General features: G+C 45.6%; 1 protein-coding gene across 2 annotated transcripts in view; it reads left to right on the top strand.

Annotated features, from left to right (window-relative positions):
- thumpd2 (THUMP domain containing 2) overlaps positions 1–18004 on the top strand; it is an 83491-nt gene that overhangs the window by 59550 nt on the left and 5937 nt on the right. For both annotated transcript variants that reach the window (XM_072500051.1, XM_072500050.1), the window contains exons 5-9: positions 4091–4143; positions 4383–4470; positions 10203–10274; positions 12305–12419; positions 15807–15927. In XM_072500051.1, coding sequence (XP_072356152.1) covers positions 4091–4143; positions 4383–4470; positions 10203–10274; positions 12305–12419; positions 15807–15927 — 449 coding nt within the window. The remainder of the gene's footprint in view (positions 1–4090; positions 4144–4382; positions 4471–10202; positions 10275–12304; positions 12420–15806; positions 15928–18004) is intronic.

The following is an 18004-nucleotide window of genomic DNA, read 5'->3' as shown; positions in this document are numbered from 1 at the left end:
GATCAGGAAGTGGGTGGTGGGGGAGGGGTTGGCATGGGAGCGTATGGTGGCGGCTTCATGCAAAGGCATCAGTTTGGGGCGTTGGTAACTGCGCCTCTGCCATTCCCGCCGGCACGGTACTCCACCAGCCCCGTGGTGGTGGCAGCCTGAAGAGTCTGGGGGCAATGGAGGGGACATGTGGGAGCAGAGGGAGCATCGGTCTGGTCCCCAATCTGTAATAATCACCAATTTGATCCGGGAAATATGAATGGGGGGTTCCGGATATGGCGGAGGGCAGGGATTGAAAGGATGGGGATATGTTTATAGAGGGGTGCTTTCCAAGTATGAGAGCGCTGGAAATAAATTCAGGTATTTGCAGGTGCAGGACTTCCTACGTGAGCAGGGGTCAACCTTCCCGCTCCTACCGCTAAGGGGGATTCAGGACAGGGTAGTTGCCAGAGGGTGTGTAGGAGAAGGGAGCGTCTCGGACATTTACAAGAATCTTATGGGGTCAGAGGAGACGCAGACCGAGAAGCTGAAGTGCAAGTGGGAGGAGGAGCTGGGAGGAGAGATAGAGGATGGTCTATGGGCGGATGCGTTGAGTATAGTCAACATGTGCCAGGCTCAGCCTGATACAATTCAAGGTCGTTCATCGGGCTCACACGACAGTGGCCTGGATAAGCAGATGCTTTGGGGTGGAAGACAGGTGTGCACAATGTGCGGGAGGACCAGCGAACCATGTCCACATGTTCTGGGCATATCCGAAGCGGAGGGGATTTTGGCAGGGGTTTGCCATGTCCACGGTGTTAAAAACAAGGATGGCATTGAGTCCAGATGTGGACATTTTCAGGGTGTTGGAAGATCCAGGAGGAGAAAGAGGCAGATGTTCTGGCCTTTGCTTCCCTGGTAGCCCGGAGACGGATACTATTAGCTTGGAGGGACTCAAAGCCCCCGAAGTCGGAGACCTGGCTATCGGACATGGCTAGTTTCCTCTGTATGGAGAAAATGAAGTTCGCCTTGAGAGGGTCACTGTCAGAACATAAGAACTAGGAGCAGGAGTAAGCCATCTGGCCCCTCGAGCCTGCTCCACCATTCATTGAGATCATGGCTGATCTTTTGTGGACTCAGCTCCACTTTCTGGCCCGAACACCATCACCCTTAATCCCTTTATTCTTCAAAAAACTATCTATCTTTATCTTAAAAACATTTAATGAAGGAACCTCTACTGCTTCACTGGGCAAGAAATTCCATAGATTCACAACCCTTTGGGTGAAGAAGTTCCTCCTAAACCCAGTCCTAAATCTACTTCCCCTTATTTTGAGGCTATGCCCCCTAGTTCTGCTTTCACCCGCCAGTGGAAACAACCTGCCCGCATCTATCCTATCTATTCCCTTCATAATCTTACATGTTTCTATAAGATCCCCCCTCATCCTTCTAAATTCCAACGAGTACAGTCCCAGTCTACTCAACCTATCCTCGTAATCCAACCCCTTCAGCTCTGGGATTAACCTAGTGAATCTCCTCTGCACACTCTCCAGTGCCAGTACGTCCTTTCTCAAGTAAGGAGACCAAAACTGAACACAATACTCCAGGTGTGGCCTCACTAACACCTTATACAATTGCAGCAGAACCTCCCTAGTCTTAAACTCCATCCCTCTAGCAATGAAGGACAAAATTCCATTTGCCTTCTTAATCACCTGTCGCACCTGAAAACCAACTTTTTGCGACTCATGCACTAGCACACCCAGGTCTCTCTGCACAGCAGCATGTTTTAATATTTTATCATTTAAATAATAATCCCTTTTGCTGTTATTCCTATCAAAATGGATAACCTCACATTTGTCAACATTGTATTCCATCTGCCAGACCCTAGCCCATTCACTTAGCCTATCCAAATCCCTCTGCAGACTTCCAGTATCCTCTGCACTTTTTGCTTTACCACTTATCTTAGTGTCGTCTGCAAACTTGGACACATTGCCCTTGATCCCCAACTCCAAATTATCTATGTAAATTGTGAACAGTTGTGGGCCCAACACTGATCCCTGAGGGACACCACTAGCTACTGATTGCCAACCAGGGTTCGCCCGGAGGTGGCAACCGTTCGTCAACTTCTTCGTGGAAAATTAATTGTCAGCAGAAGGGCGGGGGTGGAGGTTAGTTTAGCTTAGAGTAGGGGGTTAATAAAGGTGGGCCCTGTAAGGGAGGGAGACGGCTTTTGCACTATGTTTATAGTTTCATGTACATTGTTTATTGTGTTATAATACCAAAAAATATCTCCATAAAGTGTTTTTGTTTTAAATGCTGAACCTTTTTAGAACTAAATGAAGTCACTCATTGTCAGCATTGCCAAGAGTCACCCAGTCTCAACATTAGCTCCCTTCTCTCTCCACAAATACTGTTGGACCTGCTGAGATTGTCCAGTATATTCTGTTGTTTCAGATTCCAGCATCCGCAGTAATTTACTTTCATCTACTCAAGTCAGGTTGTCCGAGTGACTTTATTCGCTGCTGGGCTAGAAGTGTCAGTCTAATTTTTGGTTAACGTGTAAGAAACACTGCTTCATCAAATAGAGTAAATATAGTAGTTACAAATGGGCTCCGGAGGGAGTGTTTTGAGCAAAATATTTTTTGGTTCCTCAGTTTTGCTTTCATCCTTTTGCTGAATGAGTTTTGCAGGATCTTGAATTGGTTAAAGAGACATTTAATTTGCCCAGTCTTCTGATATAATTTCTCCAAATCCTTCTGTCCCCTCCACAAAAACAGTCAGGTTGTGGTCAGTTCTAATACCTAAAGATGTTTATGTGAGAGAGGGGGGGGGGGGATACCTAAAGATGTTTATGTGAGGGAGGGGGGGGAGGGGAGAAGAGAGAGGACGAGAGGGTGAAGGAGTGAAGAGCAGTGCGGAGAAATCGCAAAAAGACTGCTTGCTGTTTTTACTTTGTATGAATTTTTTTTCGAACTCCTCTCCCGCTAAGTGAGTTTCTTTGCCTTGTACTTCTCATTCTCAAATCCTACCATCCCACCCTCCCTTTACCCCAGCCTCTGGCTCTCTTATCCTGCTATTGCCTTGTGAGGGTACCTTTAAGACATGGATGTTTAAGCAATGTACCTTTAAGAAAACAGTGATGTCATAGAGTGGGTGGAGCTCCGCTCAGTTCAGCCATTTTGAAGTTTCAGTTAAAAAGTGCCTGGCTGGTTTTGCTGAGAGCAGTTTGAAAAGTGCCTGGCTGTTTTGCTGTGAGCTGACTAAAAGAAGAAAGCCTGTTTGAGCCAGCAGCTTGAGAAGTTCTGGTTTGCTGTGAGTTGCTTGAAGGGAGAAAGCCAGTTGGAAAAAGCAGTCTGTGTGTGTGTCTGTGGGTGTCCAGAGAGCTGCAGGAAGAAAGCAAGGTGCCGGAGCTGAAGTCAACCAAGCTAATATATTTCTGCCATTCTACAGAAAATATATATATCCTTTAACCTGATGTGATACTGTTTAAAGGTGTTAAGTCTCTTGGAAGTTTGAAGGAACATTTTAAGGAGTTATTTACTGTTCTGATATTTTCTGAGTTATCTTTGAAGTAAGGGGTGTTAAGAGATCCAATGTTTATTTAAGATGTTAAGTTGAGTTCATGGAATAAACAGTGTTTTGTGTTTAAAAACCCACGTGTCCATAATTGTAATCCCACACCTAGGGAAAAAGCCGTGTGCTAGGAAAAGCAACAAATACAGTAAAGGGAGAGGTTGGTTGAACTCCTTGATACATTTTAGGGTTCTGAAAACGCCTTGCCCATAACAATATCCTGTTTGACATGAAGACTGCACTTAGTCAAGACAAAATATTTAACACAACAAGAGGCTGACTAAAAATGTCAAAACGATAAAAATATACCTTTTTTAAATGGGACTGTCCTGATACAGTTGCTAAATCCTTTAACCCTGCTTCACCTGGACGTCGGGTATCGACTCGCATCTAAAAATTGTTTCATAAGTAATTATGGGATCAGTGATTCAGGATTGATCCTTGTTCTGCAGGGTTTCAAAATCGTTGAGACTTTCTGGATCGTAAAATGATAAACGAGACTGATCATGTTTTTGTGCTTGTCAAGTTTAATTTGATGAAATTTTCTTTGCAGGTCTACGTTCATTTAAGTGACATTCATTGTGTGGTTGGCATCCCTATTGCAAGGTAAACATTTTTGTACTGGAGTACTTGGTTAATGTTATTAAATTTTTCAAGATTTAACATATAGTCTTGGCTACCATTTATTACTGCTGCAAATCTGTAGTTCTTGTATCAGAAACTTGAAAGCTGTGACAATATACTACATACATTGTAAATACATTTTGAGGTATTGTGACATTTTCGGATTGATTGCATGAGGGTCGGATAACAAATTCCAACTAAAATATCTTGTACGTTTCTAGACTTCCATTAGCCAGCCGGGATTATATTAAAAATGCTGGACTGAGATCTACAGTGGCTTGGGCTATGGCATATCTTGGTGACATCAAGGTAGGTTCATTTGGACACCCATTTGGAAACTGTTGAGTCTTTTGGTCTCTGTACTGTTACAAAAGGCCCAACGGTTATGTATCAAACAAACACTGTAACTTATGATTCAACACTATTTTATTCACTAAACTTGAATCAAATACACCGCGGGCTTGTCTGTCGGCAGGATCCGCTGCCCTGCTGGCAGCGTACCCCACCCCCGCACGTTTCCAACTGCCATGGAGTGGCCCACAATTGGAAATTCCATTGGCTGGCTACAAGAACCAAGAATCCCACTGCGGCACCTGAAAACGGGGCTGGCGGCACAGAGAATCCCGCCCACTATATATTCAAATCTTATGCTATATCAATCATCACGATCTGTCTTGACTCACAGCTTTAGACACAAGTAGATATTATCCCTTCAACTGGCCAAGTTCTTCTCGGAGATCTGCTCTGTTCACTGAACCTTCACTCGGGGTACTTTGTGTGTGAGGTGGGCCCCATGGGTCATTGCTAAAGAAATGGGGCGGGATTATCCGTTTCTGAGACGAAGGGCTGGATTCTCCGATCGCCGACACCAAAATCGTGTTCGGCAATCGTCCGGAGAATCCATTTTTCTGCTGGAATCAGGGGCGGCAACGTTTTTCCGATGCTCCGCTCCTCAAAAGTACACTGCACGCCGTTGGGACGGCCTCAGGACTCCCCCGTTGGGCAGAGTCCTCGACGGTGCGGAACACGTGTCCTCACAGCTTTAGGGGACCTCACAGTCTGGGGGGGGGGGGGGGCGTTCCACTGGCAGGGGGGGCTTCGGCAGGGGGCTGTGGGGAGTGGTCTGAGGGGTGTAAAAGGGGGGCAGGTTTTGGCAGGCCAGGTCATGCTATACAGCGGAGCGGCTGCTAGCCCCTCATCGGGCGGAGGATCGGTGCGGGGACGGCTCTGACTTTTTAATCATAAGACCAGACGGATCATGTGGACATAGCCGCAGAATCAGAGAATCCTGCCCTAAGTGTTGTTGCCAACGGGGAATCTGTGGACTTTCATGACAAAAAAATTGGCGCCGCACGTGCACCGATTCTACTACTATTAAGGAGCCCAGAGATTTGAGACCATGGGCGGGATTGTCCGTTAGCCAACGCCGAAATCGGGAAATGCGATTTGGTGGCGAATAGCTTCTGACGCAAAAATCGTGATAGGCGCCAATTTGATGGCAAGTCGTGATTCGCCGCCACCTCGAAAATGGCGTCCATGCGTTTCACTCTGCACGTACAGAAGGACCGTTTGCATATCATTAGCGGGCTTGACTCGGTACTCTCCAGGGCCTCCACAATTCTCCGCCTCCAATGGGCCAAGGCCCCGATGACATGGTTAACTTGTGTTTTTAAACATCGTGAAACTGGCGTGGTGGCTGCTGAGGGAAAGGGGGGGATACGGAAGATATCCAACATCGCCATAGCTTGGTGACAGTTATGCTGCTGGGGGACTTCTGCCAAGGCCGGGGGGAGTAGTGGGGGGTGGCCAGGAGGTGGTCTGTGGGGTCGGGGTGGATGGCTATGGCACACCATTGCCGCAGCCGGCAAAGCAACCATGCAGCTGCGCATTTGGGGGCCCTCTGGCCCCAGACGACCCATTAGCTGTATGGGCGCAGTCCAGCGCAACCAGTGCAATCTTTTTGTCTGGGATAAGTGTGTGTGGGGAGTGTAATGTATATGTGCAGCTGCAGCTTGTCAGCCTCCTGAATGTCAATCACAGACCCTGCGAATCACACACCATTTTTCATTGGAATCGATTGTGTTCCACGCGGCACAATGTGCTCGCTCTTAATAGTAGCAGAGTCGGTCCAGGTGTGGCACCAAATTTTCTGTTGTGAAAGTCCACAGATTCTCCATTGGCGTCAACACTTGTCTCAGAAGCGGAGAATCCGCCCCTGATCTTTATACATTTCATTATGCGTATTCCATAGAAAGATCAAACTCTTGTGTTCTGCTCTGAGATGCCGAATGATATCTTTCTTCTAGCTACAGGTCCATCCTTCACACATCGGTTTTCCATCATTCAGACATTGTGGTCACAGGTGCAGATTTCTACAGTTATAAGTTCCTGTTTAAACTTTCAATTTGTGCATTGCAAACTCCTATTATTGCACGTTGCAAACTTTTCTTAAAAGTTTCCTGAGTATTGTCATTTGAAGTTGACCAAATCTCCCAATAGACCAGTAGTAAGTCAATTTAGCATAAGCTGGGCCTTACTGCTGCAATACCGACGTGAGATTATAGAATCATACAAGGAGGCGACTCTCCATAGTCTGTCAGTTCTTTGAAAAAGCTTTCCAATTTGTCCCATCTCCCCTGCTCTTTTCTGGAAAAAAATGTGCAGCAAGACCGAGAAACATTTAATAATAATAATCTTTATTAGTGTCACAAGTAGGCTTACATTAACACTGCAATGAAGTTACTGTGAAAAGCCCCTAGTCGCCACACTCTGGCGCCTGTTCGGGTACACAGAAGGAGAATTCAGAATGTCCAATTCACCTGACAGCACGTCCTTCGGGACTTGTGGGAGGAAACCGGAGCACCCGGAGGAAACCCACGCATACACGAGGAGAACGTGCAGACTCCGCACAGACAGTGACCGAGCTGGGAATCAAATCTGGGACCTGGTGCTGTGAAGGCACAGTGCTAACCACTGCTACAGTGCTGCCCCACTTGAGGCTTGGGCTGATAAATGGCAAGTAACATTCGTGCCATACAAGTGTCAGGCAATGACCATCTCCAACCAGAGAAAGTTCAGCTATCTCCCTTGAGATTTAGTGGCAATACCAATGTTGAATTCTTCCTACCATCAACATCCTGGGGATCATCATTGACCAGAAATGGAACAAATATTGTGCTACAAGAGCATGTCAGAGACTGGGAATTCTGCAATGAGTTACTCTCCTCCTGTCCCCCCCCCCACTTCCCCCCCCCCACGAGCCTGAAACCGATCTACAAGGCACAAGTTGAAGTGTGATGGAATACTCTCCATGCCCTGACTTGAGTGCAGTTGCAGTTCCAACAACACACAGGCGTCGGAATGTGGCGATTAGGGGTTTTTCACAGTAACTTCATTGAAGCCTACTTGTGACAAATTATTATTATTATTATTATTATTGTTAGAAGCTTGACACCATTCAGGAGTAGGAGGAAAAAACGTTCTGCTTCGTTGGCACCCCATCCACCACCTTAAAACATTACTCCTTCCACTACCAACATGCAGCAGTAGCTCAGCTACAAGATGTGCTGCAACAAATCACCAAGGCTCCTTCAACATCACCTTCCAAACCCATGACCTGTACCACCTAGAAGGATAAGGCCAGCAGATGCGTGGATACACCACCAGCAGCAAGACCCTTTCCAAGCCACGCAATATCCTCACTTCAAACCAAATCACCGTTCCTTCATTGTTGCTGGATCAAAATCCCAGAACTCCCTAACAGCGTTGCAGGTGCATCGGATGAACTGCAGAGTGCAACTTAACACCTTTTCCGAGCAATTAGGATGGACAACAAATGTTGGCCTTGCCAGTGATGCCACACCCCCTGAAAGTATGTTGAATCTGCTTCTGATCGGCGATTCTGCGTTGTCCCGCGTCCTGAAGGCCGCCTTGGAGAACGCTTACCCGGAGATCAGAGGCTGAATGCCCTTGACTGCTGAAGTGTTCCCCGACTGGAAGGGAACATTCCTGCCTGGTGATTGTCGCGCGATGTCTGTTCATTCGTTGTCGCAGCGTCTGCATGGTCTCGCCAATGTACCACGCCTTCAGGCTAACACGACAACGCAGAATCGCCGAGCAGAAGCTTATAGCCAAGTTCCACACACATGAGTGCGGCCTCAACCGGGACCTGGGATTCTTGTTGCCTTACATTCATCCCCCACCATCTGGCCTGCTAAATCCTACCAACTGTCCTGGCTTGACACAATTCACACACCTTTAACCTGGGGTCACCCCATCTTGGGCAGCACGGTAGCATTGTGGATAGCACAATTGCTTCACAGCTCCAGGGTCTCGGGTTCGATTCCGGCTTGGGTCACTGTCTGTGCGGAGTCTGCACATCCTCCCCGTGTGTGCGTGGATTTCCTCCGGGTGCTCCGGTTTCCTCCCACAGTCCAAAGATGTGCAGGTTAGATGGATTGGCCATGCTAAATTGCCCTTAGTGTCCAAAATTGCCCTTAGTGTTGGGTGGGGTTACGGGGATAGGGTGGAGGTGTTGACCTTGGGTGGGGTGCTCTTTCCAAGAGCCGGTGCAGACTCGATGGGCCAAATGGCCTCCTTCTGCACTGTAAATTCTATGAAATGATCTCTGGATCTGTAAAAGTTTAATCACCTGCTAATGCTCGCATTCCAAGCATTGTCTGACATCTTTGAATCTGTCTATGTATGTATGTTTCTGGAACATACCTCTTCATTCACCTGAGGAAGGAGCAGCGCTCCGAAAGCTAGTGACATCGAAACAAACCTGTTGGACTTTAACCTGGTGTTGTAAGACTTCTTACAGTTAATTATAGATTTCATAGAATTTACAGTGCAGAACGAGGCCATTCGGCCCATCGAGACCACACCGGCCTTTGGGAAGAGCACCCTACCCAAGCCCTCCACCCTAGCCCTGTAACCCAGTAGCCCCACCCAACCTTTTTGGACACTAAGGGCAATTTATCATGGCCAATCCACCTAACCTGCACATCTTTGGACTGTGGGAGGAAACCAGAGCACCTGGAGGAAACCCATGCAGACATGGGAGAACGTGCAGACTCCGCACAGTGACCCAAGCCGGAAATCAAACATGGGACCCTGGAGCTGTGAAGCAACTGTGCTAACCACTGTACTACCTTTTAAAATCTTGAATCATGCCAACATATCCACTATGTTCTGTGAAACATGGGGTGGTTTTAAACTCGGCCTTGGCATTTTCTCACTGCGAAAGGATAATGTGAGAGATGTGACTGTATGCTATGACATCCAATCTGAAGAATTAACAAATTTTGTTGGAAGTTTGAATGACAAATTGATTAATGAAAGTAATAGTCAGTTTCTTTCTCTCCTTTTGTGATCTGCCAGTTCTAGTCCAATGGCTAAACTAACAATTGATAAAAGAGTCACTTGGTAGCACAGAACTTGAGAATTGCTGAGGAAACAGACATGCTATCAAAGCTTTTCAAATTGTTGCTCCCTTTGAAATTTGGCACTCTTCCATCTGTCCTGATGCAGTGCAAGACAAAAGGCTTCTGACAACGTCTTTTCTTTCGGCAATACTCAATTGATAAAATATAACTGAGCAGGCAAGCAAGTGACAGGTAGACTGGGTCTGAATGTGGGAGCTTGGGATTCAAATATGCAATAAAATGAGTGAAGAAGTTAATGAATGCTTCAGTCATTCTGCGGTCCAAATAGATGCAAAAATCATTTTCATTGTTGAAGGAAGAGAATTTCCGTGATTATCGTATGCTAGAAAATTAGATGATTTTTGATGTTGAAATGGAAAGGAGGGTTAAATGACGGTCCAGCAAGTGCTGATTGAGGTAGTGTTTACATTTCTCTGCAAGTTTCTATAAAGTTACTTCCAAGAAAGTGCAAAACATTCTAGCCAACTGCATCTAATGTATAATTACTGAACCATAGAATTGGATTTTGCTGGGTAGAGTGCATTGCGATAATGGATTTGGAAAATACTTCATGCAGTTTGAGCAAAAAAAAATAGTTTTCCGTTTTTTTTCCAGGCTGGTTCACTCGTACTCGATCCAATGTGCGGATTAGGAACCATTTTGCTGGAAGCTGCCAAAGAATGGCCTGTAAGTAATTTTTCAACACCAGCTTTGAAACAGTTTGTGTATATACAGTTTAGCCAGTGAAGCGAAGGCAGGAATTAACCCTTTCTTCTCTTGCGAATATGGGAAACAGTGTCTTATTTCAAGTGCTTCATTCATCTGTCCTTTTATACTTCACAGTAATTAAAAATTGCTGATTATGGATGAAGCATTGAACCTGTAATGCAGAAACTACTGAGGAGGTCCGATGAAAGTCAATTTCAATTAAGTTAATAGCTAAAGGATATTATAAATTGCTGAATCCGTTAGTCATCAGTTTGGTTTTTTTAAAAACCATGATGATAAATTGCTTCATTTTTCTCACGGTGAGAAAAAGAATATTGAACTTTGTAAGGACTATTTTTGTAGACCTAGGAGTGTGGTGTTTTGCACAGTATAAACACGAATGATCTATTGCTTATCTTGCTATGATTGTGCATAGTTTATCTTCCAGTTATTTCAGTCCATGGAAGGACCATTGCTACTGGAAATCTTCTGGTAGCATTTGTGAGAGAGTATTAGAGATACCGGTCACGATCTAACCAAATGGGAGTATGTTCGATAGCAAGCACGTTTAGCCGTGTGTTTCCTGGCGCTTGCAGTGACTCCGGTTAATTAGGGACCTCAGCAGGTAACACCCCAGCAAGGCCACACTTAGCCCCGCTTTCTACACTGAGGAGCACTGTTCGCAAGAACCTGGATGTCAAGATCCCTACGTGACCCACAAACCTCCCCAACTCACTCTAAGGGGGTCCCTGGGCACCCCACACCCATGTAGGGCACCCCGGCCCAATCACCACTGCGCAAAAATGCAAGCTTGGCACCTTGGCAGTTCATGGGTGTGTGGTGCAGTTTCAGGTAACACTGCCAGGATGCCAGGCTAGTACTGCCAGGGTATCACCCTGCCCAAAAGGCAAGTGCCTGGGGGCTTCTGATACCCTGGGAGATGCCCATGAGTGCCGTTCCGTCTGGTTCCTGTTTGTGGAAGCCAGCACTGAACGGTGCTTGCCCAAGAGGACAGATCACACGCTTTAGTTAGATCTCGGGAATGCATATTTGAGTGAGACTAGCTGTCTCACTCTTAATATGCAGATTTGCTAAAAAGTGATCCTGCCCACAATGGCTGGACTTCGCATTGTGACATCTCGCGAGATCTAAGACAAGCCGGGTAGATCCCGGGAACAGGATCAACTGTGCTTTAAATACTGAAACTGGTTATCCAATAAGACTTAATATTTTTCTTAAATCCCAACAGAAAATGCTGGACATATGCAGCAGATCTGGGAGCGGGGTCTCTAGGCATTTAACGCCGCATTGGGGCGTGGCACCAGGCTTTTCGGACAGAACATGGCCGGTAGACCACGCCCAGAATTTCAGGTCAACGTGCTTTCAGCAGAACACTCTTCACAGATGCTGCCAGACCTGCTGCGTATTTGCAGCATTTTCTGTTGGTATTTAAGAAAAATACTCAGTCTTATTATTGGAAAGCCAGTTTCAGCATTTAAAGCACAGCTGATCACCTTGAGCACTAATATAATAATAATCGCTTATTGTCACAAGTCGGCTTCAATGAAGTTACTGTGAAAAGCCCCTAGTCGCCACATTCCGGCACCTGTTCGGGGAGGCTGGTACAGGAATTGAACCTGTGCTACTGCCTTGTTCTGCATTACAAGCCAGCTATTTAGCCCAGCGTGCTAAACCAGCCCTTACTGCATGTTCTCAGCCTTGACTGCCACTAGATACTGAGGTGCCCATTCGAGGCTAGATGTTTCCCTCACTTAGAATAATGGCTCTTACTATTCTGGTATGCTATCAAATACCTGGCTTGAACTCTGCTGTCAGAGGGACGAGAGCATGTTACTTGCATGCCTTGGCCAGTGAATAAAGCTTGCCTTTGGACTTGAAAGGGAAGGATGGAGACAAGATTTTACCTATTAAAAATCACAATGCAAACCTGAACTATTTACTTATGAGCGTATTCCTCTTGATGCAGTTTTTTTTTGTTGTTTCCCTAGAATGCCTATTATCATGGAATAGATAATACCTTCTCACAGTTGCAAATGGCATCTGCCAATGTGTGTTTTGCAAAGTTGAGCAACAACATTGACTTAACGAGAGCGTCTGTCACAGGTAATAGGGGCCTCCTGTGATGAAGCCATGAGTTTGGAATTTTATGATAAAATAATTTCCTTATCCACTGTGGAATATTGGGTATCTATGTTGCATAAACGTCTGAATGCGACTTCATTGAGGAAGCTTGATATTTGATCAAACTGCATATTGGTGTCTGGGAAGCAGTCTGTTTGTCATAAGAGTTTTACAGCACAGAAAGAGGCCTTTCGGCCCATCGTGGCTGTGCTGGCCAACAAACACCTATCTATTCTAATCCCATTTTCCAGCACTTGGTCTGTAGCCTTGTATGCTGTAGCATTTCAAATGCTTATCTAAATCCTACTTACATGTTGAGGGTTTCTGCCTTTAACGGTTTAAGGCAGTGAGTTCCAGATTGCCACCACCCTCTTTGTGAAAAAGATTTTCTTCAAATCTCCTCTAAGTCTCCTCCTTACCTTTAAAATTTGCCCCCTAGTTATTGACCCCTCTACGAAGGGGAAAAGTTTCTTCCTTTCTATCTTATCTTTATCCCTCAATTTTGTTCACCTCAATCAGGTCCCCCCTCAGCCTTCTGTGCTCTAAGGAGAGCAACCCCACCCTAACCAGCCTCTTTCCATAGGTGAAATGATCCAGCCCAGGCAACATCCTGGTGAATCTCCTGGTGCAATCACATCCTTCCTAGGAGTGGTGACCAGAACTGCACACAGTACTCTAGCTGTGGCTTAATGAGCATTTTATATAGCTCCATCATAACCTCTCTGCTCCTACATCCTATGCCTTGGTAAATAAAGGCAAGTACCCCATATGTCGTGTTAGTTTGTGAAATGCTAAGTTTACTTTTAAGATGGATGGCTGCTGCTTTGCCTTTTGCAAGGTGTGAGGGTCTTATTTACAATCTAACCAGAGTTCTAACTTCGATCTAAATAAGAATTGCCTGTCTGAAAGCATCTTTCACTTCCTCGCCAATTACCATTCAAGATTTAGGTATATTGGACAACCAGGTGAGATCAGCTATTTGCAGTGCTTTTGGAAATAGAATAAAATTCCATGGAGCTTATGTTCTTCAGCTCAAACTTGTAGAGATAATCCCCATGATGGTGAAGTGAATTCATTGTGATAATCCAATATAGTAATTTACATACGGGTACTTATTAAATGATTGTCAGCTTAGGTGATTGCTGTATAAGGAAGTTTAAACAGTGCATATAAATGATCCTCGAGTTACATCCTTGGGGTAGGAGTGCATCTCCAGGTAATTTGCCTCCCTCACAAGTACACTTCGTAATATTCAATTATGTCCTTGTTTAAAGAAGATGTATTCAAAATTGATGAGGACAGAATATAAGCTGATCCTCGTGCTTCGTATCTATTACTTTTAAAAGGAATCTCGATGTTAATCATTAAATTGGATCAATTTGAGGGAATTTCTAGGTCCACAGAACTGTCAGGTGTTACACAGTGGGCAGCAGTTTCAATCTTGAAGGTTGTGGGTTCAAGTCCCACCCTGTAGCTTCTTGAGCACAAAAATTAATATATAGATGTCAGGAATAAAAGAATGACTAGGGTAAGAGTAGGGCCCGTCAAGGACAGTAGTGGGAAGTTGTCCTTGGAGTCCGAGGAGATAGGAGAGGTGCTAAATGAATATTTTTCGTCAGAATTCACACAGGAAAAAGACAATGTTGTCGAGGAGAATACTGAGATTCAGGCTACTAGACTAGAAGGGCTTGAGGTTCATGAGGAGGTGTTAACAATTCTGGAAAGGGTGAAAATAGAAAAGTCCCCTGGGCCGGATGGGATTTATCCTAGGATTCTCTGGGAAGCTAGGGAGGAGATGGCAGAGCCTTTGGCTTTGATCTTCAAGTCATCTTTGTCTATAGGAATAGTGCCAGAAGACTGGAGGATAGCAAATGTTGTCCCCTTGTTCAAGAAGGGGAGTAGAGACAACCCCGGTAACTATAGACCAGTGAGCCTTACTTCTGTTGTGGGCAAAATCTTGGAAAGGTTCATTAGAGATAGGGTTTATAATCATCTGGAAAGGAATAATTTGATTAGACATAGTCAACACGGTTTCATGAAGGGTAGGCCGTGCCTCACAAACCTTATTGAGTTCTTTGAGAAGGTGACCAAACAGGTGGATGAGGGTAAAGCAGTTGATGATGTGTATATGGATTTCAGTAAAGCGTTTGATAAGATTCCCCACGGTAGGCTACTGCAGAAAATACGGAAGCATGGGATTCAGGGAGATTTAGCAGTTTGGATCAGAAATTGGCTAGCTGGAATAAGACAAAGGGTGATGGTTGATGGGAAGTGTTCAGACTGGAGTCCAGTTACTAGTGGTGTACCACAAGGATCTGTTTTGGGGCCACTGCTGTTTGTGATTTTTATAAATGACCTGGAGGAGGGCGTAGAAGGATGGGTGAGTAAATTTGCAGATGACACTCAAGTCGGTGGAGTTGTGGACTGTGCGGAAGGATGTTACAAGTTACAGAGGGACATAGATAAACTGCAGCGCTGGGCTGAGAGGTGGCAAATGGAGTTTAATGCAGAAAAGTGTGAGTTGATTCATTTTGGAAGGAATAACAGGAAGACAGAGTACTGGGCTAATGGTAAGATTCTTGGAGGGTGGATGAGCAGAGAGATCTTGGTGTCCACGTACATAGATCCCTGAAAGTTGCCACTTGGGTTGAGAGGGTTGTTAAGAAGGCGTACGGTGTGTTAGCTTTGATTGGTAGAGGGATTGAGTTTCGGAGCCATGAGGTCATGTTGCAGCTGTACAAAACTCTGGTGCGGCCGCATTTGGAGTATTGCGTGCAATTCTGGTCGCTGCATTATAGGAAGGATGTGGAAGCATTGGAAAGGGTGCAGAGGGACTTGAGGCTGTTTTTGTTAGAGAGAAGAAGGTTAAGAGGTGACTTAATTGAGGCATACAAGATGATCAGAGGATTGGATAGGGTGGACAGTGAGAGCCTTTTTCCTCAGATGGTGATGTCTAGCATGAGGGGACATAGCTTTAAATTGAGGGGAGATAGATATAAGACAGATGTCAGAGGTAGGTTCTTTACTCCGAGAGTAGTAAGGGTGTGGGATGCCCTGCCTGCAACAGTAGTGGACTCGCCAACACTAAGGGTATTCAAATGGTCATTGGATAGACATATGGACAATAAGGGAATAGTGTAGATGGGCTTTAGAGTGGTTTCACAGGTCGGCGCAACATCGAGGGCCGAAGGGCCTGTACTGCGCTGTTATGTCCTATGTTCTAGTACTAAAGTTGATGCCTTTCAATGGATTTTGATGAAAAGCAGTCAGTTCAACATTTTATTGCTTCTAAAAAAGAGTTTGTGAAAAACATTGAATCTTGCTTCACTCTAAAATGTATAACATTGTTTGCTGATTTACATATTGCAGAATTGCCTCTGCTTAACGAAAGCATTGATGTGGTCATCTGTGACATTCCATTTGGAAAAAAGTTCAAAATTTCCCAGGATACAAAAACAGTAATGCCAAATATTCTAAAAGAGATGGTGAGGTATGATACACCTGTTTTCTTTCTTTTGAACTGTTTTCAAATTATAGCGTGGTGTATAGGAAAGGAAGATAATTAATTGGGTGACAAAAACACCTTTTAAAAAAATCCTACGGGGCTGGATTTTTATCTTGGAGGCAATCCGCTACAGCCAGCAGTGGGACCCAGGGAGGCATATTGCTGGCAATGGCCTCGTGGCTGGCACCAGGCCTGACCCCTCTATTAAGGATGGAAGCCCATCACTAAGAACTTCAAACAAGTACCTGTCCACTGATCCAGCAAGAATGACATGGCTGCCTAAACCTGGGAAACTCGTTTGTAAGGAAATCCTGAGGATATTTGCTAGAATGGTTGGGATTTTAAACTAAAATGGCACGGGGTGGGAACCTCCGCAAGGAGGCAGAGGCGGGTTGGGGACTCGTCCTGACTGTACAACCCCAGTGGTGCTGCTGAGAGCAGCCAACTTTGATTGGACCAGCAGTTCTTGGGGATGGGCTTCCATCAAACCCAGGTGCAACAGGTCCAGGTTGTACTGTCCCCGCTTCGCCCAAAGCCTGTCCCAGGAGTCTGGAACCCCCTCCCTCACACCATCTCTTCAGCCATGTATTCACCTGATATATCCTGCTATTTCTACTCTGACTAGTTGGTGGTGCTAGTAGCCATCCTGAAATTGCTACCTTTTCAACTTGCTTCCTAACTCCCTATATTCTGTTTTTAAGACCTCATTCCTTTTTTTTAAACCTATGTTGTTTGTACCAATGTGTACCACCACTGCTGGCTGTTCACCTTGTCCCTCCAGAATGACCTGTAGTCGCTCTGAGACATCCTTGACATCCTTGACCCTAGCACCAAGGAGGCAACATACCATCCTGGAGTTTCTTTTGAGGTCACAGAAATACCTATTTATTCTCCTTAGATTGAATCCCCTACAGCTATTACATTCCTAGACTTTTTTACTCCTCCCCGGGCTAACTGGTGTAACAAATTTGGCTGTTGCTGCATGCCTGAGGGGTGCTTTCTTTCCGCCCCCTCCCTCCAAAAACAGTATCCAAAGTGGTATATCTGTTTTTCTGGAGAATGACCACATTCCTCCACTGCCTGCCAATCCTCTTGTTTTGCCAGATGGTCACCCATTCCCTTTCTGCCTACGATGTAACCACCACTCTGTACGTGCTTTCCACACTACTCTCCGCCTCGCGGACACTCCACCGTGTCACCAGCTACAGGTCCAGTTCTGCAACCTGGGCTTCCAATAGAATTTACAGTGCAGAAGGAGGCCATTCGGCCCATCGAGTCTGCAGCGGCCCTTCGAAAGAGCACCCTACTTAAGCCCACACTTCCACCCTATCCCCGTAACCCAATAACCACCTAACCTTTTTAGACACTAAGGGACAATTTAGCATGGCCAATCCACCTAACCTGCACATCTTTGGACTATGGGAGGAAACCGGAGCGCCAGGAGGAAACCCACGCACACACTGGGAGAGCTTGCAGACTCCGCACAGACAGTGACACAAGCCAGGAATCGAACCTGAGATCCTGGAGCTGTGAACCTACTGAGCTACCGTGTTGCCCCTTTGTGGGGCACGGGGAGAACGTGCAGACCCCGCACAGACAGTGACCCAAGCCGATTCCGTGGGACCCGGGAGCTGCAGCTGGAGATATTTCCTGCACACATACGGGTGCTAGGCCCTGGAAATGTTTCTTGCTTCTCACATAGAACAGGGGGAGCATACCACTTCTTTGACCTTTCTTGCCTTGACTTTAAATTAAACCTTTTAGAAGATACTAAAAATCAAATAATATCAATTACTCTGGGGCCCTTCTTCCCTGGTTCTTACTGCAGAATGTAGTCCTTGCAAACTATAAACCACAAAACAAAGGCTGTACCAACTATAAGTGATAAAAGTAGTAAATGCTTAGCTGACCGTATTCTCCCAATTAGCTGCTCCCTCTTTCAAGCTCGTCACTCTCCCCCACCCAGATCAGACAGATAGTCTGGCCAGGAAACTGGTGGGAAAATGTGCTCTTTCACATGGTAATCAAGGAAGCACGACAAATACTCTCGATGTATTTGTCC

Source organism: Scyliorhinus torazame, chromosome 4 (assembly GCF_047496885.1).
Source record: "Scyliorhinus torazame isolate Kashiwa2021f chromosome 4, sScyTor2.1, whole genome shotgun sequence".
Classification (NCBI taxonomy): domain Eukaryota; kingdom Metazoa; phylum Chordata; class Chondrichthyes; order Carcharhiniformes; family Scyliorhinidae; genus Scyliorhinus; species Scyliorhinus torazame.
The sequence above is the reverse complement of the archived record's forward strand: the minus strand, read 5'-3'. Positions and strand labels throughout refer to the sequence as shown.